Below are 25,447 nucleotides of genomic sequence, written 5' to 3'. Positions count from 1 at the left end.
GCTGGACTCAATGATCCTGATAAGTCCCTTCCAACTCAACATATTCTATGATCCTGCTCTAAATTCTATATACAGATTCACACAGCCCAGACCCTGCTGGACTCACTATCAGACAAGCATGCAAAATTATGTGCAGTTAGAAAATTTAGGATTGCATGCTTGTTATCTTCCATACTTCGTTCTTAGTGTAAAGAATAAATCTTGTAAAAGCTCAGTTTTCCATTAGGATAATCTTTGGCTGTAATTTCCATCTTTGGGGAGGATAATTCAGCTTTATATAAACATATTTGCTCTGCTATCTGAAGTTGGTAAGAATCAAACCACTGTATAGTTTTAAACAAATACCAAGTGATCTGTGAACAAAGGAAATAAATAAAGCAAACAAATAAAAAGGAAATAAATAAAGGAAATAAAATAAACAAGCATACAAAAAGCATTCTTCATACATCCATTTTCCTTGAACCCTTTTATAAATCTATTTTCTTTTATAAACCTATAAATCTATCTTTATGCTATTTCTAATTTTTACTTAGGGTATATTAAATGTAACACTTGCTATTGGTCTAAAGCCCTGATTAACTTGCCTTGTTGACTTCATAAGTGACTTGGAGAACCTAACTTTCATAAATAAGAATGAATAAGGATATCATTCAAAAAAGGATAGGGTGGAGAGCACTTTGAGGAGTGATATGAACAAGAGGAAACAAGCAGACCTATTTAAAGTCACTGCTTGTCTCCTTTTGCTAAAGAAATATGTTAGGTTACAAATAGAAACACTAGAATTAAAATTATCTGTTTTCCTTCCTGAGTAGAGAGAAGGGTTTCTTGACATATTTTACATGAGATTTGACGTTTTATTTTTTTTTCCAAGTTGTTCAGATCATTCCTGCATTCTAACAGATAAACAGGAGGGTTTGTTTTTAATTTTTCTTTTTTTTTTTTTTTTGGTGAGTAATGCAATCACCCTGATCATGACTGAGTCCTCCTGGACTGGAGGCTGGACTAACTCAGGGGTTTGCAGTATTCTTTATTTTATAAATACTGTTTCACCTATCTGCCAAAGCAGGAGGAAGGAGTCAACTGCAGTCCAATGGGCGCTGGGTCACACCAGCATCAGGCACTGAGCACTGCCTTTAATCGGACATTTTTGCGTGTGGTACCACACAAAAATATGTGGCATTTTTTGTTTTCTTTGATCAACTTCCTCAGCTCTGCATGCCAGATGGAAGGAGAGTGAGCAATTTCAAGGACTCCCATTAGTGTCCTCTCAGAGAAAATTTTGTCAAGGATATTACTAGATTAGCCTTTTCCTCACATTTTTTGTCCCTGTTAATCACAATCAGATTAGGGTTTTACAATTTCAGTGGGCTGCTAGCCACATATATATACATGGCCACTTTCAGAACTGAAACATTTGTTCACAAAGTAGCTTCTAGTAGTTTCCAATTACTGATCTAATATGATGGGGCAATCTAGGCTTATAGGATATAGGTGCTATTCAATAAGCATGACTACTGCAAAATCTTTTGTAGAAAAATATACAAAAGAGAGTAAGGACGGTGTTGGGTAGGCGGTGTTTTAATTTGATAGTGTTAAGGTTTTTCTATTTGATAAAAGTCAAAAAGAAAACATTTCTTAGAGATTGCTGTTAAAAAAAAAATATTTTGAAATTTAGTATTTAGTATTTCAACAGGTTCTCTCCTATTAAAAAGAAAAGGAAACCAATTTGATTTTTATCTACTAGTACTCAGCTCTTCAAATTTGGTCCCAGTTAAATATGTTCTTAAAAATTGATAATTTTATTTTGTTTTTTCTTAAACTATGCAGAGGTTATTCTTAATGATTTTTATCTGTTTTTCAAAAGCAAGAGCACACCTACTGATGAAATAGCAGATCCAGTCCTGGGCTTGTTTGTAGCAGGATATAGATGCAAAAAGTATCAGCATTTGGTGTTATTTTGAAGGAAACTTAAATCCAGCAAAGTGACGTCTAATCTTTTTATTTACATGAGCCAGATGAGGGGCATCAGATCTCTTCTAACTCTGTAGCTAAACTTAGACACAGCTCATATCAATCAGACCCATAACTTCATGTTAAAACACTTAAGTATTTATAGAAAAAGATGGGCTGAAAACTGAAGTCAGCATATATTAGAAAAACAGTAATAGCAAAAAGCTTTGTTGTTGTCAACCAGAAAGCTTAACCACATATTTGATCTAACAAAAACAGATGTGCAGGCACTACTGAAGGAAGTGGGGCACCTTTGATCTGCTGGCTTCTGCTGCTCACTTACAAAGGACAGTTGATTCCATTAATGAGGCTTTTCTGGTTTATTAGGTTCACTGATTTTATGCACCCAGAGCAGAAGGGAAATTGCACTACTCTCTAAGAAACCACTTTGATATCTTGTAAATACGGAGCCATAAAGCACTCGTGTCACTTACTGCCTTAAGTGCAATACCTTTGGAAACAGCTGCTATGATTTCTTGATGACATTTTAAGGGTGTGAATGGTGAGGACAGAGGTAATTCCCTGTCAGAAGAGCTGATCTTTACTTATCTGTAAGGAATGAACTCAGGTGGGAGAAGAAAGAAATCTTTCTTCAGAATGAGTCAGAATTACTAATAATAATTTATGAGGAAAGCTAAAGTGAGTGTAATTTCTGGCATACTGAGAAATGCCTCCTCAAATCAGAACAGATGGCTGAATAAACTAATGATGCCTTATTTGCATAAGTCAAGGGGGTCCCATTTACTCCTATTAATTACACTTATCAGTATAGTATATTGCATGTAGTTAGCTCACTTAGTCACAGGATTTAATGAGACCTATAAGACCACACACAGCGTCTCAAACTCATGACAGTCCTGACATGCATACAAAATATTTTTTGAAGAGAGTCTGCCAATTTTAAAGTTCAGAATTTTAAAGACACTTGCAGAGACTCAAAGGCCATTCTCTCAGGAGTGCTCTTTCATGTAGCAGCTGCTAAGAAACTGAAGAGTCATGCCAAAGACAGACAAAATAAGATTCATCCATGTGGCTATTTGTTTACTTTACTAGCTGTTGCTGAAATAGATGGGTTATTTAGATTCTTGGTTTTATTGCTGTTTCAAAAGGTTTTACAGAAAGTAGGAAGTTAAATAGTGAGCTCCTTTAATTTTCCTCCAATGAATGTCAATGCTGGATGATTTGCATTTGTGTCTTGTGTTGTGCATGTCATTTTGAGCTTTGCTCTTGAATTTCTCCTTTCACTCTTAATTATCAAAACTGCCTAATAGGTATGTCTCAGCAGATTGTTTTTTGTTTTTATTTCTTACCTATAGTGACATTCCAATTTACTACAAATTATTTAACACTACAGTAATATTTAAAATGTACTTTAAGTAAAATTAAGGTACAAGTGGCAAACTGATTCTCCTGGAAGTCTATTTTTTTGCTACAGAGTGGAATTATATTTTGACTATAAAATTTGATTTTGAACCCCAGTCTTTTTTTTTATGCAAGGCTATTTCCATCTTAAGGCTCTTATACCCGGTGAAGTGTGGATGCATTCATTTGCATGCAAGAAATTCAGTGGTAAACCCATCAGCTCACCATGAGTTTGCAGGGAAAAAAGCAGAAAACCCACCTTCATGCTTGCCTGCTTGTAGACCAAGAGACCAGGATTTCATTAGTCTGTCCCCACAGGGGGAAGAATAGGGTAAGACTGAGGCATAGTCTCTACCAGGTGAGCATGTCTGTGACTGGCTGTAGAGATTCAGCAGTTTTATTTTCTTCTTAAAAGGAGTTACTCTGCCTAAAAAGCTGCAGTTCAGCCACTGTTGCACTGCTTATCCTCACCTTGAGCAGAGAGAAGAATGGTTTCTAAAGCTGCATGGAATTTCACTGCTATTTCTATCAGCCTGTTGAGTTTAAAGGGACTTCAAAGAAGCAGGGTATTAAGCACTGCTACAAGGGCTCAAGTGTGAGTGAGAATAAAGTTTGAATCCTTTTACCACTATGCCCACGAAAATGCCTCTGAATTAATTTGTGTAACAGACAGTAACTAAAGGACAGAGCATTACAAAATTTCCTCTACCCTCATGTGAGAAGATGAGCTCTCTGTGGCTGTACTCACATCCTGCACACCTACACTGGGAGCAGACTGAGCCAGGGGAATTTTTATGGGCTGATGTCACTACATATGCATGTTGCAGGGAAAGCATTGAGAAAGCAGGTCCTGCTGAACAGTGTGGAATTTGCAAGGAACACTCTTCTGGAAAGGGTGGGCTTACATTAGCTTTAAAAGGTCAAAACTGCTGAATATGCAGATTTTTCTCTTTACCTTTCCTTGGACAATTGCATTTCAGAGTTGGAAGTGTTATTACTGTGTACAGATGTGGAGTACTGGAATGGCAGCAGAACTACACATGGGGCTCCCAACATGGAGGGGCTTTCTGTATTGGTTCTGGACAAGAGAAAAGGAAGACTTGTGCATGTATTTTGGGTCTCTTCTGGTGTTAGTATCGCTTTGCTATTGAGTATTTGTGGTAACTCCATTAAAATTAACAATGCTCTCTTTGACAAGAAAACCAGTTCAGCCACATTATGGTGCATGGCATGCTTCAGATTGAGTCTGTGGGAATAGGAAAAATATTTTGGAGTAGGACTTCCCTGCAATATTCAACACAACATATTGGATCATATGATATTCCCAACCTCAGTTAAGCTGTAAATTGTATTAAAAATCCCTTAACGGGGAAGAAAATTCAAATATGATTGAAATTGGTGTCCTGCTAATGAAAAGGCAAAGTTTATTTCCTGCTTATCCCAGTTCACCAGTTCCAAGTGCTAATTATTCTGTACCCATAAAATAAGTACTTTTACGTAATGTATTGGTTTTTAGTAGAATGATTTCATCTAGTAAACAAGTTAAACATCAGGGGAGGGGGGAAGTGTGATTTTTTTTCTCATTATAAATTAGTTCTGGTATACTGATTTATTTGTGTTAGTCATAAGTACATGAAGTGTTTTTAGGATGATGACACAAATTCCTCCGAGACTAGTTTTTTGAACAGGTTGCAGATGTTTCATGAGAATTTTTTTGAAAAGTATTAGGCAAATGGGAGAGCAAGTCTCAGTCAGGCAGATAAGATTCAGTCTCAGTACAGGAATTTTATTTCCATTTCCTTTTTTTTTTAATGAGTTACCAATCTTCTGTTCTAGCTTTCTTCAAAAGCTATGCTGGGGCACCTTTCTGCTAAAAGCACCATGTTTTTGCCACATTCCAGAAGCAGTCAGATGTCTGATGGCAATTAAGAACCTGAAGTCAAATCCATTTTTATGGGCTTACTCCTAAGAGTGATGATGACCCTACTTGCTTTTTGCTTCAAGACCAAGCACCTGCTTTGGTCTTGCCTTTAATTTCATTATATGCCAGCTTTCATACAAACAGGAAGAAAAAGAGAACAAATCCATGTAGAGACTTTTTACAGGAGAAGGAGTTTCCACTCTTCAGCTCTCATGATGATTTAGAAAGATGCAAATAATTGAGACAAAAGATAAAAAGCCCACACTTGCTGGATGTAAAGATGTATCTTTACATCTTCTTTTCAAGAACAACTATAAATTAATGAAAATTAACAACTATAAATTAATATAAATTATAACTATAAATTAATTTTTGTCCTATGGAACTATTCCTGGGTTTTATAAAATTCTCTTATACCTCTGAATAATATATTATTATAATTTCTCATCCTTTCTAGAAAGCATTAATGGTAAAACAGGCAGGTGTGTAATCTAACCTTATCTACTTTGAGAATACAGGAAAATAACAATGGAAGGTCTGGTGTACTCCTGTGTGTAGCTAAACATCTTTAGCTGTTCCTCATTTCCACTCATGTCCTTTGAAATTAATGAATTATGACCAGCAAAATAAATAACAAAAAAAAAAAAAATGTACAGAACAGTATATTTTAGTAATATTTTAAATATGATAAAATTTTTGTAATAAAGGTAATTGCATGTATTTCTAGCACTAAGAAACTGTACTATAATCATCTGTGGGGTTTTTTTTTTTTGCTATGCCTTTGTGGTACTGTACTTAAAATTTTAATTGAACTGTCTTTGAAACATAAGAAAAATCATAGTTTCTAATGTTTTTAATGAAATATTTTCTTTAAATACTCTTACTTATTAAAGATAAATTTTCCTGGTGGTCTAATTCTGATCTCTTTCTTGCAACACATTAGACAGAATGTAAGCTTTCTGCCATTTAGAAAAAAAGTCAGGTTTGCTCATTGCTGTGAACCCCCTGTCCTAAAGCAAAATTTAATCTTCAGCACTGTCACTCTATGGAGAGATGTATAAGTTAGAGTGTGCCCAGCACCTGTTCCAGGCATTGCATGAACATATGGTGGTGTCTATCCTTGTCACAAACAATCTTTTACTTCATATTGTGAACTGGCCCCTGGCAGAAAACTGAAATGGTGGGAATTAAATGGTTTGATGCTCTGAAGACAAAGGAAGAACCAGAGTAAATGATCTTAAAGTGGGCAGAGAAGAGTTAAATCCCTGTGAGGATTTCCCCAGGTGGTAAGTACTGAAACCTCATGTTTGAAATTACATCTTGCTGTGGTAGCTCTGAAGAAATGGAACCAGATGTGCTCATCATTACCCATCAGGCCACCATGGCAAGCTAATTTTGCCAAATAGCCCAAATATACACAAAGCTGTAATGACCTTTAATTCCTAACAGCTTCAGTAGATCTTATTAAAAGCAGTGGTGGGCTCTCAGGGATCAGAAACTACTGGTTTCAGCTTTCAAACAGGCTGTGTGAGGATGCTAACCCCAATGACATTACAATATAAGATGTCTTATGAGCAAAAGAACTATTATAAATAGTACTAATTAAAACATGGAAGAAGAAGATGAACTCATGAAAGGAATAAGAGAAGTTTCTTAGCAATCATTTTTGCTTTCTGCAGTCTGAGGAAAAAAATAAAGAAAGAAGATTGTCATTATTTCTGTTCTTAAACACAAAGACCTGATGGATGATAGAACAATATAGGAATTCAGATAGTGGGATAGTGGGAAAGGAATTAGGTTTTATAGTTATCCATAAATGTTGCAATGGCAGTAAAGTGTAAGGGAACATGTTACAAGCATTTCTACTTAGGTTTGCTAAATCATTTCAACTTCTCATGGTAGCTGGAAAGATTGAGATATGTGGACTATCTTTTTATAGGTCTTTGAAATCTCATCAAAATACCTATCTTCAATACATGGATATTCTGTTGGACTACATTCTTTCCTCAGTGAAGTTATTGTTGCTTTCACATCAGCAAAATTCCTTACTCCTCATAAGTAAAAAGCTACTTAAATTTTCTGTAATGAGAAAGTATTCCAATTTGAGATCATCTAATTTTACTGCTTCACATACAATAACCTATTACAAGATACTTAAGAAATTTCCCAAATTAAATTCATTAGTAATATCTACATTTATATCTAATATTTGATCAGCAAATTGAGAGGTTTCATCTCTAACCTAATATCTCATTTTTCCACTTTCACTGAGTGTCCATTGTTTTAACTGTTCTGCATACTCAGTTGAAGAAAAAAATCTCCAGAGGATTATAACACAGATATGCACCAGCCAGCTTCAGTAAGGTTAGCACACCATGGAACATAACTGCACATATACTTCACTGCACTACCACATTTCTAAGGGGTACAGAAGGAGGTTTCTTTTGAAATTATACAAAGTGTACATATGTAATATTTTACTATGTCAGGTTGCAGGCCAAACCCTTAAAGCCTATAGATGACAACATATGCCCATAAGAAATGGAACAGATTTTATCAAGTACTTTCAAAGGACAGACCCAAACTGAAAAGTGGCTTCAAGTTATATTAAAAAGCTTCCATGGCTGGGAAGTGAGCCAAGGAATCTGTGTTTCTACAATACTTGTGCTGATGCCAGTGATAAATATTTGTGCAGTAATTTTCTTTCCTGCTTGAAGTATCTGAGTGCTTGTTTGAGGGTCTTAACAGACTACAGATAATTTCATCTTCCAGTGAACAAAAGATTCAAAATCAAATTATAGAGGTTACTACTAGAGTATGAAAATTGAGAAAATGATATCTGAACTTAAAAATTAAAATGAACCATATAGAATTATTAAATGTGCAAGTTACTGTGTGAGATTTTATGAGATTTATAAGGTAGAAGGTTAGAACTGCAGGTCATAATATTCTTTTTGGCTCAGAAAAGGAACTGTGGCTTTTCCATATGATCTGAGACACAAAAATGATGAACTGGCAGTCAACTAGTAAACAGCTCTCCGGGAATTCTGGATTGACCCCAACATTAGATTTAAAGCCAAGGAACAGTCTTATTAGAGAACTTTATTAGAAATATTTAGAGAAATTCTGACTAAGAGCTTATTTTTGCTTAAGCATTCTTCCTATCTCATTCACTTTATTGTAGAAATCCAGAAGATTAATCAACATAGCAAGAAATATATATGTGTGTGTGTGTGTTTCTGTATGTATGCATGCAGTGTATGTAAAAATATCTAATTGAAAAATCATATGGAAACATGATCTTCCTTTTCTTTGTCAATGCAACTGTGAACAAAACCACTCTAATTCTGGCTAAAAGATTGAATGTCAGGATTTTATCAATACTGTAATCCTCATTAGGTTCTCAGGCTTCTAAAATGTGTGGTGCACAGAGGAATATGGTCAGCACTTCTGTTTTTGAAGTTGGAGTTGTGGATATGTCCATTCAGCAAATTCTTGCAGCAGAAAAACAAACAAATTCATCAACATAAATATCTGATTGCAATCCTGTTTGCCTTGGTTCTGCACAATAGGACCTTTTTAGGCAGCACCTTCTCGTGTTAGGAAAAAGAGAAGAGTTTTTCTTCTTCAGATCCATTACATGAAATTAATTCACTGTGCCATCAATTAAAAGCAGAAGGAAACAAAATCAGTGTTCTGCTTGACTTCAGCAACTGTCCTCAAAATTATTATCCAAGGTTTCTTAGCTTCTTGAAACCTACCAAACTTTCAGTTTAATCTGAACTCTCTTATAGCAAGATCACTCAAATTTGTATCTCCCCCAAGACATTAAGCACTCTTAACAAACTAATAAAGTAAAGTAAAGGAAAGGTAAACACTCTCTCCATCAGGTTGCTCAGTAAAGTTGTTTTCATCTGCATTGAAAAACTTCATGCTTTTTGTCTCTGTGTGGGGTTCAAAAAACAGAAATATTTGATTAACTACTGATCAGAGGTAACATCATGGCAGGTGAATATCACATACTTGAAGGTTTAACTTACCATCTTCAAATTAATGTGTTTGGGATGAGGAGAAGTAGGCATGGAAAGTGTATCAAGGAAAGCACAACACACAAAACACCTGTGTACCTCACAGAGGGAAAAATCAAGATGTCTTGACAAGTAGCAGATATGGAGAGAAAATAGAGGATTGAGGTCAGGCTTCTTTTGCACTAGCCTTCTGGGAACGTTTCACAGTCATGTCTCTGTCCCTCAGCTCTAAATACTGACTGCAAAGACGGACAAATGATATTTCAAAGCATGGGATGTCATATAAAAGCCTTGGGTGGAAGTGAACTGCTTACTTGGCCTTTTGAAATCATACTTTCTTTTATGTATTTCACAGATAGTGAAATACGTAATCTGACAGGAAGACTATCAGATTAATGAGCAAAGTAAAAGCAAAAAAGACATTGTACATTCAATGATATATGAACTATAGATGGGACAATACAAATTTCTGTTTTCCTCAGTCCTGTGGACCAGCATCAGCTTAAAGCCTTGACATTTTCTGCTGGCAGTGACTGGCAGTGACAGGCAGTTACCCACCAAGCTCTCCTTGCCCATGGCTCATCAGGGCAGGCCAGTTGTTCCTCCAGCTCACATGGCAGATACTTTGCTACTGCAGGATGGCTGCCAAAACAGAACTTCATCATCAAGGAGCTCTTGCAGAAACTCTGAAAGAATGCTGTGAAATTTGAACTGAATACTGATAGAGACTAAGAGCCTTTTGGACCATCAACAAAAAGGTCATCTAAAGCTGAACAGCCTTGTATTGGTTGGTTCTGTCAATTGTATTGGTTCTGTCTTATCTCTCTCTACCAAATGAAATTGTATTGGTACACAAGAGAGACCTCAAAATGTGAAAGAAGAAGAGAAAAGCAGAATGCAGATTTCCTTTTTCCTTATGCCTTTCCTGCAATCAGTTTCTTTTAGTTCAGGTCCCTCAGAAATATGTGCCAAACTCTCATCCCTATTTGTGAGAAACTGCAAAGCATAAACCACTCTAATTTCTAATACAGTATAATCCAAAAGGTACAGCAATGGATAGGCTCCATTCTATTTTCACATAAGAGAACATGAGAAATCAAAGATGTGTTTGAAGTCAAATCACAAGAGACATGGGTGTGAAGTAGGATGAAGTAAAAAAAAATCTTACATCTTTGCACATCTGGTCACAACTTTTTAATATATTGCTTTGAAAATAGCTTCTCAGATCTTATTACCTACTTTAGTTATTGTATCTTTTTCTGCTGCCCAACTAACTGACTGACTGGCTAGCTGTTATAAATTTCTTTTGTTCATTCTTTTTTTTTGTATGTTTAATTTACCAATTGGAAGTAGAATCTGCCTAAACATTTCTCTCCTATTATTTTTATTAGCTGCCTCTGTATAAGATTAACACAGATATGTGCACCCTTAAACAAACACATCCATAACTCAAAAAAGAAGCCACACTGCTAATTGATCTTCTAAAGTTTGGAAATACTGATATCACTGAGCAAACTCCATACAGGGAGATACTTCCTGCACTGGAATAATTTGGCCCATTTTTTGTTTTCCCATATTCCTGCAAGCTGTGAACATGGCAGTGCAGGAGGAAGCTCAGTGGATTGATAAGGTCTCTGCCTGTGCTGGTCTGAGTGGCTGCTGCTTTTTTGTTTGGCATACATAATACATACTTCTATGGATTCTGATGTTACCCTCTCCTACTGAGCACTGACAGTGATTGTTTAACAGATTATAATCTCTTCAAAACAGGATTTTCTTGATCTCAATTTCTTTCACAGTGCTGCAACATTTATTATTAAGGATATTGATCAGTCAGGCAATCAATGTGCTGTGATGGTTCTCTCTGTTTCAATCCCAAAAACTAAGTGCATGGCTACATAAAATGCAAATGCAAGTTTAGTCAGTTTTTGAAAATTGACTTCAACCTCTTAATAGGATGTACATTGAATAGAAAGCTGTTCTGCCAGCATTAGTTCTATTTTCAGTGATAAAAAGCTGAAGGAACAAGTCTTTGGAAATGGTTTAAATTCTTATAAAAGCAATTCTGTAATATGCAGAGGATAATAATTTGTATAATTAGAAAATATAAGGCATTTGTATCCACAGAGATACTATACAGCTTCTTGGGTATGTTGGAGTTTTTTCTGTGTTTTTTTGTTTGGATTTTTTTTTTTTACACTGTTTGTTGCTAAAGAATTATTCAATGAGTCAATGAGTTTCTTATGTGTAGCCTACAATATAAGTAGGCTCCCTCCTGTGTCTGCTCCAATAGTGGCATTCCCTCAGAGTAATAAATATTCTCTATATGGTAATTAGGTTTAGGCATGATTGTAAATGCAAAGTTCACAAGGTTGCCTTTAATATTATCTTACATCCTCATTTCCTGTTGTCTTCATAGCTTAACATGTTTACTTTTAAAATAGAACATAATTAGCAAATCATATAGCTCGTTTTTACTGAAAATAGCAGCTTCGTGAAATGCTTCTTATAATCTGGGGCTGACCTTCCCACAGACTGCATATCCTGGAACAGAGTATTGTAATAAGAGAAATCAGTTCTTTTGGATCTGGGCCAAAAACTAATTTAATTTTTCTGGCTGCCCCCCTCCTTTCCAGTTCTTCTCCCCATCTCCCCAGTAACACACATATGTGAGTTGGATTTAAGAAGTTGCAGTTGGTAAACAAAACAAAGACAAAACTGCTAAGAAGTTAATGAAAACATCAGTAAGTCATAGCATCTGGATCTCATCATCCACCTCTGACGTAAGGAAAATGTCCAGATGTTAGCAGAACTGTAGTAGTTGAAATATTTTCTGAGCAAGACTCCTTCCAAACAATCAGATACAAAGCATCCAGCACTTTCAGCAGTTTTTAGGAATGTTTCAAATACATAGTGGTCTTTTAGATGTGCAAAAGGCCTGCTCAGTGCTGAAAGAACACACAGTCTGGGGAGCTGGGTCTGGGGATTGTGAGCCTCTGCTTTTGGTAAGTGCACATGAATGTTCAAAGAGCAGGAGAGGATGAGGCCTCCTGGTTGTCTGTCATTAGCACAGACTTCTAGCAGAGACACAATGCTGCTTATCTTCTGCTATCCAGTGTATAAGACTAGAGTTTAACAATTTCCACAATGATGAATTGCAAAACTGGGCCTGGAGAGAGCAGACCATAATTTTAATCTTTCTCACTCATTTTTAATCCCCATTTGACAACGTGTACCACATATAAGTCTGCATGCTGAAAAATATAAATGATGAGGCTGGTTTCCTAACAGGTGGTTGCCAGGTGTATTGCATCTTTCCTTCCACTCCTGTCAGAGCTGCCTGATGGAACAGTGACATTTTTCTCATTTGGGTGCTCATTCTCCATGTGCAGAATTACACAATTGCTCAGTTCCTCTTGGACACGATTTGTGGATGGCTCTGGGTGTGCTCCCTTCCTCCTTGACCCATGCTAATAAAGAATCAGTTTGGAGTCCCCACAAAAACAGTGAAGTTATTTCTAAAAATTCCTAATTGCTGAAGTGTCTGGGGACTGGATTCTTCTGCACATCCCTAAAATCTGAGGCAGGACAGGACATGGGCTTGCTGGCTGATTGCTGCAGTCCTAGAATTGGCTACAATGACTGCAGAAAAAAACCAGAAAAATGACAAAAAAACCCCAGAACACTGAAAAAAGGGTGTATTTCCATAATCCTCTCCAGCTGTTGTAGTTTGAATGCATGAGGATTTTGTAGCAACCATTTTTACAAGATGCTTAGTATACTGGGTTCTTCTTATTGTAAACTTGGACTAAACAGTGCCATTGTTGTTGCCTGATTACAGAAATGATGGTGGAGCTCCATGAGATAAATGTTTGAAATTTCACTAATGGAGAAAATGGGAAAGTCATATATAAAACTTTCCAATTGTCCAGTCTCCCAACAGTGCAATTTAGCTCAGTTGTATGAAAATATCTATTACAAATATACAAGGTGACAGAGTATGCACACATTCTCTTCTCTTTGAGAGCTTCAACCTCTTTTGGCATTAGACTTCAAATTAGAAGTGTGAGAGGGTTGGAAACAAGTAGCTGAAAATAAACACCAGCTTCACACTACAGGCACCTACAACCTTTTTGGCACTTCTCTACATTTTCATATGGAGAATAAGAAATTGAGAAACAATATGGAATAAGAACCCAATGATGCATTTAATTCCCAATGCCATTTTGAGTGAGTATTTTGACTGAAGGTCTTTGCCTTAAATGAATTGCAGTCATTCCATGATAAAAACACCAGTGCTAAAAAAGGCATACAATACTCCAGATATCTTATTGGAATTTAGTGTGGCAATATTTTCAAAAATTAGACAAGCATGTACTATTTATGACATGTATTACTTCTGGTTGCATTTGATATCTGAATTTGAAAGATGTGAAGAATAATAAACTACAAGAATGAAACTGATGTTTTCTCAAAAAACATGCTTACAATATCAGCTTTTGTAGTAATTATATTGATAGCAGCAAAGCTTATGAGCACTCTCAAAGGGAGGAAACTGTATATGGTAATGATATTTAACCATTCAACCAAAATAAATTATTCATATGTTTTGCACTGGATGTGCTACTCTTGCTTTATTATACATGCAGCTCCTTCAGTTATCAGACAATTGTTATTTACTGTTTTCCTATTTCTTTTCCATAAATTATGCTCCATTTACAAATATGTATAAAATCAATAGTTGATTATGCTCTACATCATGGTAGGTGTCTAGGTTTAGTATTTATAAAATAGCCTGAGTCAAGTACCAAACCTGTAGATTTTCTCCAGATTGGGGGTCAGTAATTTCCAAAAATGCTGATAGAGACAAACAGTGATATATCTGAAGCTATATTTCAAGTGGTCTTGGGTTCTGCAAAGTATCCATTTTCTAAGACCTAATTTCACTTACACACACTGTAAATCTTTCTCCAGTCTCAGAACAAAGCAAACACCTCAAGAAGTAATTTCTCTTCTGCATGAGCATAAATTTTGAGGACAGTTGAAATGTAGTGCAAAATTCTTCACTTAACTTGGGGCTTAAAAAAATTTCAAAGGATAAAAATTCCTTTCTTTCCTTCCTTTACTTGCTATAGACAGCTACAGACATGCTTTGAAGTATAAGCAATATCTGAGAAATGTTTAAGAATTATTAGATATATATACTCACAGACTTCACAATCTGTACATGAGTATGTTTTAAGGCATCAGAGGTGAGAGGAAAGTGTAAGAGAAAACAGCAATTATAAATCCACTGGAAATACAGGGATGTTGATAATGGAGAACAAATTAGGCATCAGCAAGAAGAGAGAGTATGCAGCAGATGCACACAATGTTCCTTGACAAGTCCAACAAATTGATAATGGCCAGTAGAAAGAAAAAATTAAATAGTGGTATAATTTTAGCTAATGATCATAAATTAAAGAATAAAAGATCTACCCAAAGGGCCTTGCAGAAAATTTTTCATTAAGAGACTCAAAAATAATCCAGCCTGTACCAAAACCATGAAAACTAGATGAAAGTTGACTGATAATATTCTAAAAGTAATCTAAATGGAAATGAATTGTTTGATGGGATTAATTTTAAACCAACCCCAGAGTTCCCTCTTTGGCTATATCTTTAGCAATAGCTTACAAGGACATACAGAATCTTTCTGGATGACTCAAGTACCAGCAAAGTAGGCATAATGAGAATTGGTCTGCAACAGATCTTGCAAATTGAGTAATTTTGATTTCTTTGGCAATGAACAGAAAACAAAACTAATAAAAACAATGGCAGCAAAAGCCCACTTAAGTAGGCTAGAAGGTACAAATTAAATACATTCATGGGGTAAATACAATATTGAGAAATTTTAGTGAACTTTAAATTAGAAAAAAAAGACAATTGAACATGAGACATGGTAAGTAGGTAAATAAACAATATAATTTCAACTAGAATAGCTGAAAGTTTATTTTTAAAGTACCAAATAACAAATTTTTTACCCCAGACTTTCAATGGCTAAGCTTCTGCAGCAAAACTATCAGTAATTCACCAACCTCAGACCACCTACACATTCTTTTTTTGTCTATAATACCAGAATTTCAGAAGATGATTTAACTTTTGCACCATAAAAAAAGCCCCTTAATTTAAAAGACAGGCACATTAGTAGTCAGTTGTGTTCATGCATTCCAAAATATGCCGGTGAAAATGTAAAAGCCAGGACCTTTAGTGATGTTGTATGGCGCACATAATGGCTCTTAGTACAATGCAGATAAATGCTACATTGGGTGATGTCAATTCAGAGAACAGTGAAGGCACTAGGAGAAATCTATCTGAAATGTTTTGAGGGTGTGTGCATCTGAGAGCGGAGAATGATGCTTCCTGTTCTGGGAAAGCTCATTCTGTGCTGCTGCCTTTGTGCATGAAATCCTGGTCTCTTTGGGAGGTCTGTCCATTGAAGAAGCCAGAATGTTCTTTCCTTCCCAGCTGAGGATGTGGTCTGACATTAGCAAGGGGAATTAACTGGGAACTCCAAATCTATTTCTTGTGAATGCAGTAACAGGAAAAGTTACCATTTTTATATTGCCTATTTAGAGGCTCTGTCAACTTAAGTCTTCTTCTCTCCTTAGTCCTTATTTTTTGCTGTTTACTCTATTATCTGTTACCCCAAATTTTTTCTCACTTCTAGTGGACATTTTAGATGTCCCAGAAATTGAAAATATTTAATGATTTACCTGGTGAATAATTTTCTACATTTTAAGATCTCCAGATATGACTATATACATTTGTCTAGATGTTCTTTTTCTCTGTAAATCAAGGAGGAAAAAAGACAGAGTGGAAAACCATGATCTGTGCTGCTATGATGTGGCTGCGATGAGCTGCAGCTCACCGCTCCTAAGGACAGGTATTTTATAATTGTCTACCATATTCATATGCTATACCAAATTTATACAACAGTAACAATGTACCATAATATGGTATAATAATATACCATATTTATATGAGTGTGCTCCACCCCAGCAGGCTGAATCACAGGCTGCCCTGCCATGTGATGAGACAGCACAGGCAGCAACTCAGGCCTGGTGCTGGGGTTTGAAAGCAGCATCAGGATGCTGCTCTACAGTGCCCAGTATGGGAGAGCACACAGAGGTGACCTGAGAAGGCAGTCTGCATTCATTTGCATTCCTTTACTGCACCCACTCAAAATCAAAGTGTTTTTAGCTACAGTCAATTAATTCCATGCAATTTTAACAGCATCTCAAACATTTCGGATACCTTTTGTACCGGCCTATTGCTGACTTTCTTTTGTGTCAGTAAGACTATATGATCATAGAATCCTAGAATGATAGAGCGGTTTAGGTTGGAAGGGATTTTAAAGATCATCTAGTTCCAGCCCCCTGCCATGGGCAGGGACACTTTCCACTAGACCAGGCTGCTCAAAGCCACATCCAGCCCTGTCTCAAACACCTCCAGGGACAGGGAGCAATCTGTGCTGGTGCCTCATTACCCTTATAGTACAGAATTTCTTCCTAACATCTAGTGTAAACCTACTGTCTTTCAGTTTAAGTCCATTACCCCTTGTCCTTTCCCTCCATGCCCTTGTGAAAGTTCCTGTCCAGCTTTCTTGTAAGCCCCTTTTAAATACTGGAAGGCTGCTACAAGGTCTTCCCAAAGTCTTCTCTTCTCCAGCTATTCTTATCTAATGGAAAAAACGTTTTCTATGATATATTTTCTACTTAGGATGTAGATAGTACTCCCTGTTTGATGATTATATCAAATTACATTTCATGAAGTGCTATTTCTGTGTGCAGGCTAGAAGGATTTTTTGAAGGCAAAACATTTACTTTGTCTTGAATATGTCGTGAAGAATGCATATTTCAGATTTTCTTCTTTCTTTTGCAAAGAATGTGTTTTTTTAAAGGCGTGTCCTGATAACACAAATTGCTGATCTAAGAGGATTTCTTCTTTCAGTGTCATGACCCTTCATGACCATTTTCAGGTAGTCAGCAGTTTAAACTGCTGATATCCCAGAGAACAAACAGAACAGCAACACAACTTGCTGTTTTGTTTCTCTCCTTGAATCTCTGTTAATCATGAAGTATTTTCTGGAATACACCCTGATATCTACTCTAACTACATACTTCTTATTGGGATTTTAGCCTGATTTTTAGGTTATCTGACTGACAGCAGCCCAAATATACTAGTGGACTGACAAGTCTACATCAACAGCACAGCCTGGAAAATGAAACTGTCACAGTTTTTAAGGGTCCTCTAACATCTAAGCCTTGTATTGATAAAAAATAACCAGCTGCCAAGTAGAATAAAAACATGCCGACCCTTATCAGTGCAGCTAAAGGGGCTAAAGGGTTCACGTTCACTCCCCGTTTCTAGGAATGTGACAGAGTCTCCAGAAATATAATTAGCAGCTGTTTAGCCTCCAAATATTTGATAATCATATGCAAGGTTAAATATATACATTTATCAAGTTCTCTTTGTATCCTGATAAAATCTGCATACTTTCATATGTAGGTCACATTCTGAAGGTATAAATTACATATCATTAAATGCTTTCCTATGTCAGCTGATGAGAGGGAAACAATTTTATAGAAGACAGTTGGTAGCAGTTGTTTTATGTGGACACAGGCCAGAGGTACTTGGAGTCTGTTGATGCAAATGCCATTCTGAACTTAATGATAAATTAAAAAGCTTACTTCAAAGCATTCACATAAACATCTCCAGCAGGTAGAATGGCAAAGAATCTCAGGATAAACAAGTGTCCAGCTGACCAGGCAACATGCAGATTAAACAAAGGCTGACTTGGCCCCACTGGCTTCCCTTTTATAGATTTGTGTAATATGCATGCCTTTTCTCTCAGAATTTCTTTCCTTTCAGTGCTTCTTCCAGTGGAGTTCCAGCATTGCCCTGAACATCAGGACCTGTGTTGTGACTGCTGCAATGTGTTTTGCAGTGGTTAAGGCTACAAAAGAATCCCAGTTTTATAACACACTTTTGAGAGATGAAGTGGACTGTCTGCCCCATTCTGTTTGCTGTGAAGAGAGGTTAAAGTCTAGTGCTTTTATGACACTGCCATATTTATGGCCACCTACAGAGCACTGAAGTAAATATGATGCCCCCATCTCCTGTGACCATGAGCTTTTACTGTAAAAGAGTGAAAAGCTGAATTCCTCTGCCTAGGAAACTCACTTTCCTTTGCCATCTATGGGAATAGGCACAGAATTAATCCAGTCACTTATACACGTGGGTAAAGCAAGGTTTTTATGAGTAGGTCTAATTCAGAGCAGATTTTGCCCACGTGTTTCTTTATAGGCAATGGCCACTCACTGCCTGATTACCCAATGTAATCAGTTTTGGAATCAGTACTCAACCAAATGTCTGTTATGCACTTAGCTACTCTTATTTCTGTAAAACGTAAACTCAGGAGAGTGATGTAAAAGTTCAGTTTACATTAGTAAGCCATAAAGTCTGCCTCTTGGTCATCTCATCCGATCTTATCATTATTCACATTTCTCCTCCCTCCTTCCTTCCCCCTGGAATAAACCACCCCCACTGTAAGTATACAAACAAACCAAAACAATCCCTCTGGCAGTCACACCCATTGTGCACTTCTGCTGCCTTTTTAGAAACCTCTAAATGCTGCAAAATAAAAGTAACAACCTCAGCAGGGTGAATGAGAAGCATTCCTCTAATAGACAATAATAGAAGAGAAAAATAAAGTGAGTTAAATTATCTTCTTCTCCAGCCCTCTATTATGTTCTGCCCCCAGTTTTTGAATATTTGCAAGTCAAAATAAAAATGTGGACTGAAAGTATATAGATGGCTGGTAATTTATATCTCAGAAGCCTAGCTCTGGCATACCTGATACTCACTTGGAGCTCACAGCACTGAAATCCTTGCCAGAGGAAATACCAGTAATTGCTCAGTGCACAGCCCAGATATTCCAACTGACACACTCCTTGGCTACAAAACGCTCCGTAACGCAACTCACTGAAGCACATCACAGCAGTGAAGCACAAGGTCTGACCTAACAGCAAAATAAAATGCTTCAGCACACTTTAGTCTGAGGAATTTGTGCCATAATACTGAACCAAAATTCACTGCTGTTCTTCTTTTAACCGAAGTTTGTCTCATCTAGTTAGAGGAGCACACACAGTTCCACCCTAGGCACAGCACAGATGTAACATGACACACAAACAAAAGGCTGGAGAAGCACTCAGAGGCTACATCGACACATATGCAAATGATACCACTAATTACTGTCATAGATTTTGATCCCTTATGAATTTTAAAATATATTTATGTAATGTCCTTCTCACCTGCCAGTCGTCTGTCTCTCGTGTTTTTCCAGATAACATCCAAGGCTCTAGCAGTGGAGTCCCTGATATGATCACTAAATGATCTCCTCAGAGGGGCTTTCACCGGGTGATGCATAATGCAGATCGATCACACATCCAGGTCAAACGGCTGTAGCTTAGCCCCAGGAAAAAGGGCATTCTCTGCCCGGGGATCTGTTTGGATTCCTCTTTGCCAGGCAGGCAGGTTGTTACTTTATATAATTTGTCATCAGCCTTGTGGAGCTTTCCCTTGAAGAGTCAGGCATTGCAGTTCTCACTGCGGATGCAGGAAAGCTCAGACTGCAGCCAGCCTACTGGAAAGCTGCCAAAATCTTACATCTGGAACAGTTTACAAATGAGCTAACGATACAGTCATTTAGATTTGGGGCTTTATTTGTGGATATCTATAGGATTCTAGCTTCCTGTTTAATCAAATAACTTACCAGGCACATACTTGCATGCTCATTTATTAGGATAATATTTCCCTGCTTAGCTGATATTTCAGGTAATCTTTCATGTTTGGACATGAAAAAGGTAAGAAATAGAAGAGAGATAAAGTAATTTTAAATATCTAGAGATCAGGTATTTTATTTTGTCACCATATTTTTTTTGGCATTTTACCCTAGTTAAGGCAGAGAATAGGGCCTGATTCTGAGTTCCCTATATTTAGTACTTCATGATTATACACTAATGAAAGGAAATAAAAAAATGAGAGGAAGAGGGGAGATAATAAAAATGGAGAGGGAACTAAGCCCCCCACACTTTGCTGAGTAGAAAGATAAGTTCCCATATGAAAAATATTTACGAATGTAACTGAGATTAATAGTCACAGTAAATGAAGCCATTTGACCTTGCTTATTTTGACCTTTTTAATTGATTACTGTGTCCTGTGGCTTCCCTGAGGGAGAAAGGGAGGAATAAAGGAGTGCCTGAGACTCTCTTTCCCTTTTTAAAACTATGTGGTAATGTGTGAAGAGATGAGAGATACCAGTTTAAAAACCTAATCCCCTCCATTATATGGGAAAGCAAAACCTGTCAAATAAAGTTGTCTACACGTTCATTCTACAGGTAGTCCTTAACTTTTTTTTACAGCAACTACAGTAATTAATATTAGATACCATTATTTTCTTTAGAAGTACTATCATTAGAATTGATTGATTAACTTCTTTCAAGATTGGCATAGAGAGACCAAATTACAGAACTGAGAGTTTTAACCCTTAACAAAGGGATTTTCATTCCCTTTGAATTTCTTCCTAAAACAAAACAGTTTTTTATTGGAATACGATCCCAATATTACCAGATGGAATTTGCCTGGGCTCGTTTGACCCTTGCTGCTGGACCAAAGGTGGCAGCTGTGGTGTTTCACCTCAGAGACACCTTTGGCTGGCTGGATGTTGCAGCTAGGCACTTGGAACAGGTCCAGGCATGCAGGAACTCAGTTTTACCTCTGGTGGAAAGGCCATAGGCGAGGTTGAAGGGAAAAGGAGATGGATTCTGCCAGAGGGTTTAATCCAGAGCTTTATTCCAAGGTCACAGATCTCTGAATCTTGTAACAGCTCCAACGGAATCCTGAACCGCGTGGTCCCATGTCTTTTAAGCCCAGGAGAGAGGGGGAGGGAAGGGGTAGGTGTGCCACCAACCAGGTAGGAGGGGGGAAGGCTCAGGGGACAAGTGGCACTTGGATGACCCAATGCCCCCCAGGGCTGAGAGGCATCTTTTGAACTTTGCCAATCACACGACGCCCTTTCTGAAATGTTAAGATTGACGGACAGCTGTCGGCAGGAGGCAAGGGGAAGGGAAGGGAGAAGGTATTGGCACACCTGGGGAAAGGAACTGGGATAACGGAAGCAGGATATTGCATCACACTGCAACAGTTTTTCTTTTCATAACATTAGATAATTTATTTCACAATTTCTTATTTGTTGTAATTTTTTTTCTGGTGTCTTCTCAGTTCCCTTCATTTTCACTAGTCATCATTTCCTTTAAGAGAAATTGTTATCTCATTCTAAAAATTAAATGAAATTTATTAGATTTGCAATAGTGTAACTGAGGGAATAAATGGCTCATCATCTATTTAATGCAGATCATAATTTCTTCCCATCTAGGCCTTAGTCTTTTATCTTTATAGAGCATCTGCAAACACTAATGTCCTGTGTGTGTCTTTGAACAAAACAGCAGTGAGTGATCTCTATAGTTTGCTGTTGCTTGTGGTTCTTTTCTTTTGTTGTTTTTTTTTTTTTTTTCCCTTGTTTTTTTTTTTTTTTGGTTTTTTTTGGTTTTTTTTTTTTTTGTTTTGTTTTTTTTTTTTTGTGTTTTGTTTTTTTCTTAATTATTATTCTTACAAAAATTCCTGGTAGAGCAAGTGCAATGCTTGCACAGGCAAATCCTGACATACGCTTACATAGGCAAATGGTGACACGATGACCAGAGCACAAAGTATCTGTTTTGAAACACGTACACTCTGTTCAGATGAGATTTGCTGTTGTTGCTATTAATGAACAGCTCAGAAGAACATTATTCATTTTTAAATGAAGATGCAGTAAGCGATAACTCAATCAGGAGCTGAATTTCTCTATTTTAGAAGGCAACAAGGGTGAACACAGTCTCAACATGGTTTTAACTACCACTGGCCATGTCTACGTTACCAGCAACATGGCCCAGAAAGAATGGATTTATACAGCAAAATAAATGGTACCAAAGTTTTGACACATCTCAAAGTAGACTTATTTTGAACTATGTCTACCTGCATCTTGTGACCTGAATGAATCCCTGGGGTTTCATGAGTGGGTTGGAGATCACTGGCACACTACCAGGGTGCATCTTTTGGCTTGGTTTCATTTGAAACCCATCCAATTCATGTGCTCCAAGACTGCTTGGAGATATGAACCAAAGAGTGGTGTTGGGGGAACCTTTTCAAAATCATGTGCCTAGTCCAGGCTACAATGTCAATAAAAACAGGTAGACCATTATTCATTTTAGAAGCTAAAACAACTTTAAAGAATTAAAAAATAAAATCAGCAACATACATATATTTCTAATTAGGGTTTGATTCTTTGAGAGTTACTGTGAGTTATATTACACATGTTGACATAAATATATTTAAAATATTTCTTACAATCTGCTCAACAAAATGGTCCGGAAAATGGTAAAGGGCAAAGGAAGGAAAAACTGCAATGAAGCAGAGAAATACTGCTAAAAGTGTTTGTTTGTGTGATGCTTCAACATAAATAAATAGGTAATCTAAGTAAGATTGTGTAAAGAATTAAATGTCAGAAAATTTTTAATGGGTCATGTGCACGTAAATAATTAGATATAGATATGCTAGAAATATGGATATAAAATTAAGGACATTAATTTTAGAAAAGAGTAGACAGAGATATAAATGGAGAATACAGTTAAAAGCAAATACATATGATCAGCAAAGAAAATCTGATATTCATGATATCCAATGCAGTCAAAAAATTGAGGTAAGAATTTGCCATGCAATAAGAAAGCACATGATTTTAAAGGATTTTAAAAATCATGTTAAAAGATGGTATCAGGGCAGAGCTGTGCTGCAATCTCCATTCTTGCATCATTTAAAAAACGTCCTTTGAAGAACAATACACTCAGTTTTGCTCAGCTCCTCTCAATACCCATGTGATACTGAAAAACATCCATGACCCCAGTGTACAGGCAGCTGATGGCAGCAGGACTAGGGGGACAGTGACAAGGAATTCTGTGCTGGAAAACTCCCATGTGTTCAGGGAAAAGCTGCTGAGCTGCCACCACTACTGTGCCATTATTTGATACTCTTGTTGAGAGCCCTACTCTGAGTCTCAGGAGAGCTCCCCCCATGTTCCCAGTTGCTACTGCCCAAACAATGTCTGCTTATGTGGAGATATTTTCCATTTCAGCTCAGGCTTGTTCCTGTTCCCCTTGAAGGTGTAGCTGTTTTCACATCTACCTGAATCACAGGCCTGCAGTTACTTGCAGATTCTTTGTGTGGAAGAACTTCCTCCATTTCTCTGGTAAACTCATGCTTACAGTCTGAACTGAGAGAGGGGGCCATTGGTACCAAGTACACACAGTACAGACCTCACCAGGTGAATCTTTGATGTTGATCAACATGAGTGTACTAGATTAACTTGTTCTTAACCCAGACAGCTAAACTGGAGCACTGCGAATGACATTAAGGGCAAAAGGTTTTAATGTTGAGATTTACAGGTTGGCAAGGAATGTATTTTTAAAGAAAATGGAAAATGTTTTGCTGCTCTATTTGACAGTGTACTGGAAAATCTCCTGAAAACAAATACCCTTTCTATAAAGGGAAAACACACCCTTCCATGTCTTACATCTGCAATTCAATTAGTTGGATACAGATGTTACAGCAAAATGCATACAAAAATAAGCAAAGTCCTAAATCATCAACCATCTAGGTAAAGTCTATGATGCAGCTCTATCTTTTGACTTTCCTGTGTCTGGAAACGTAAGAATGACCACAATCAGACACAGGTTTTTTGTATTTGAATAATTTTGTATGTGAATAATTTTGGGTTGACCGCAGTCATAGCGCAGTCAATACTCCAGCTATCTTCCAGGATAATTACATTTTATTTAATGTTTTCTGTTTAATAGCTGAGATAAAAAAATCCCAAAAGAGTAAATTCTTAAAAAGGGGATGGGTCAACAAAGATGTGTGCTGAACCAAAAATAATATGAGGGGAATCTGAAGGAGAGGGCTCTGTTGCAGACACGAGGGGGTTGCAGCAGCTGGTGTTAGGGGGATGAGGTGATAGTACACCCTCAGGAGAGAGACAGCTGCCCACTTCATGCATGAGGAGCATCATGCATGCCCAGGAAGAGTCTTTGTGTAATTCCAGAAGCAAATATTTAGAGGGACTAGACCCTACCTTCCCTGCCCTGCCAGCCTTCCCACCAGCTGGGACCAGCTCCACCCCTGACTCTCCCAGGGCTGTGTCTTTCCTGTCCCCCAGGCCTAGCCTGCCTTGCCACTGCAACCACTGACTTCTCCCACTTCTTGTTTTGGAAATATTTTTAGAAACCTCTTGTCAGCATAAGCAAAGCTGTGCCTCTCCAATCTTCCTTTCAAGGCTGAATCTACTTGTGAAGTGCTGCTTGTCATTCTTGAACACATAATTCTCAAACCAGCCAAGGGCAGGAGGCAGAGGCTAATTCCTTATAACCTTACCCTTGCTCAGCACTTCCAGCTGAAGGACCTACACTTGTCAAACCTATCTGTTTTTTGTCCTTTAGTGGTTCCATCCATGCTCTGGTCTGCAAACATAGTACCAAAGACCAGACAAAATGCATTGGGTACTAGGATGGACAGGAATGGTGATATTGTTTTTAGTTCTGGCAACTGAGTCCAGCTCTCAGGAAATAAACTGCATAAGCCTCATGCTCTTAAACCTTGCTCTAAAATACAACAACTTCCCTTCTGACTCTTCATCAATGTGCAAATTCTGATGTATATCACTGGCTCTTCTGTGTGATTCTGGCCCCTTGAGTCTGGAAGGATGTATGGATCCAAAAAAGGCACAAGCCATCAGACATACATATTTTTTAAATATGATGCCAGTTTGAACTTTGCTGTGGCTTATCTACAGACTGCAACAAATAGTGTGGCAGATCCAGAGCTCCTTTGCTGAGTGATTTATGCAGCCTGCCTGATCTGATGCATGAAAACATCTTTCCCCTTGTTAGAGAAGCAAAAAAACCAATTCCATAATTCTCCAAAAGTATCAGAAAACAAA

At 37.3% G+C, this 25,447-nt stretch overlaps 1 protein-coding gene across 2 annotated transcripts in view; it reads right to left on the bottom strand.

Moving 5' to 3' along the window:
- Nucleotides 1-25,447, bottom strand: part of DLC1 (DLC1 Rho GTPase activating protein) — a 215,286-nt gene that overhangs the window by 79,108 nt on the left and 110,731 nt on the right. The window contains exon 1 of one of the 2 annotated variants that reach the window (XM_054633196.2): nt 19,674-19,989. The exons of the other annotated variant lie outside the window; for it this stretch is intronic. Coding sequence (XP_054489171.2) covers nt 19,674-19,788 — 115 coding nt within the window. The 5' untranslated portion in view covers nt 19,789-19,989. Of the gene's footprint in view, nt 1-19,673; nt 19,990-25,447 lie in introns of those variants that run through there. 2 annotated transcript variants of the gene reach the window in all.

The sequence above is a fragment of the Agelaius phoeniceus genome, chromosome 4 (genome assembly GCF_051311805.1).
Source record: "Agelaius phoeniceus isolate bAgePho1 chromosome 4, bAgePho1.hap1, whole genome shotgun sequence".
NCBI lineage: Eukaryota > Metazoa > Chordata > Aves > Passeriformes > Icteridae > Agelaius > Agelaius phoeniceus.
The sequence above is the reverse complement of the archived record's forward strand: the minus strand, read 5'-3'. Positions and strand labels throughout refer to the sequence as shown.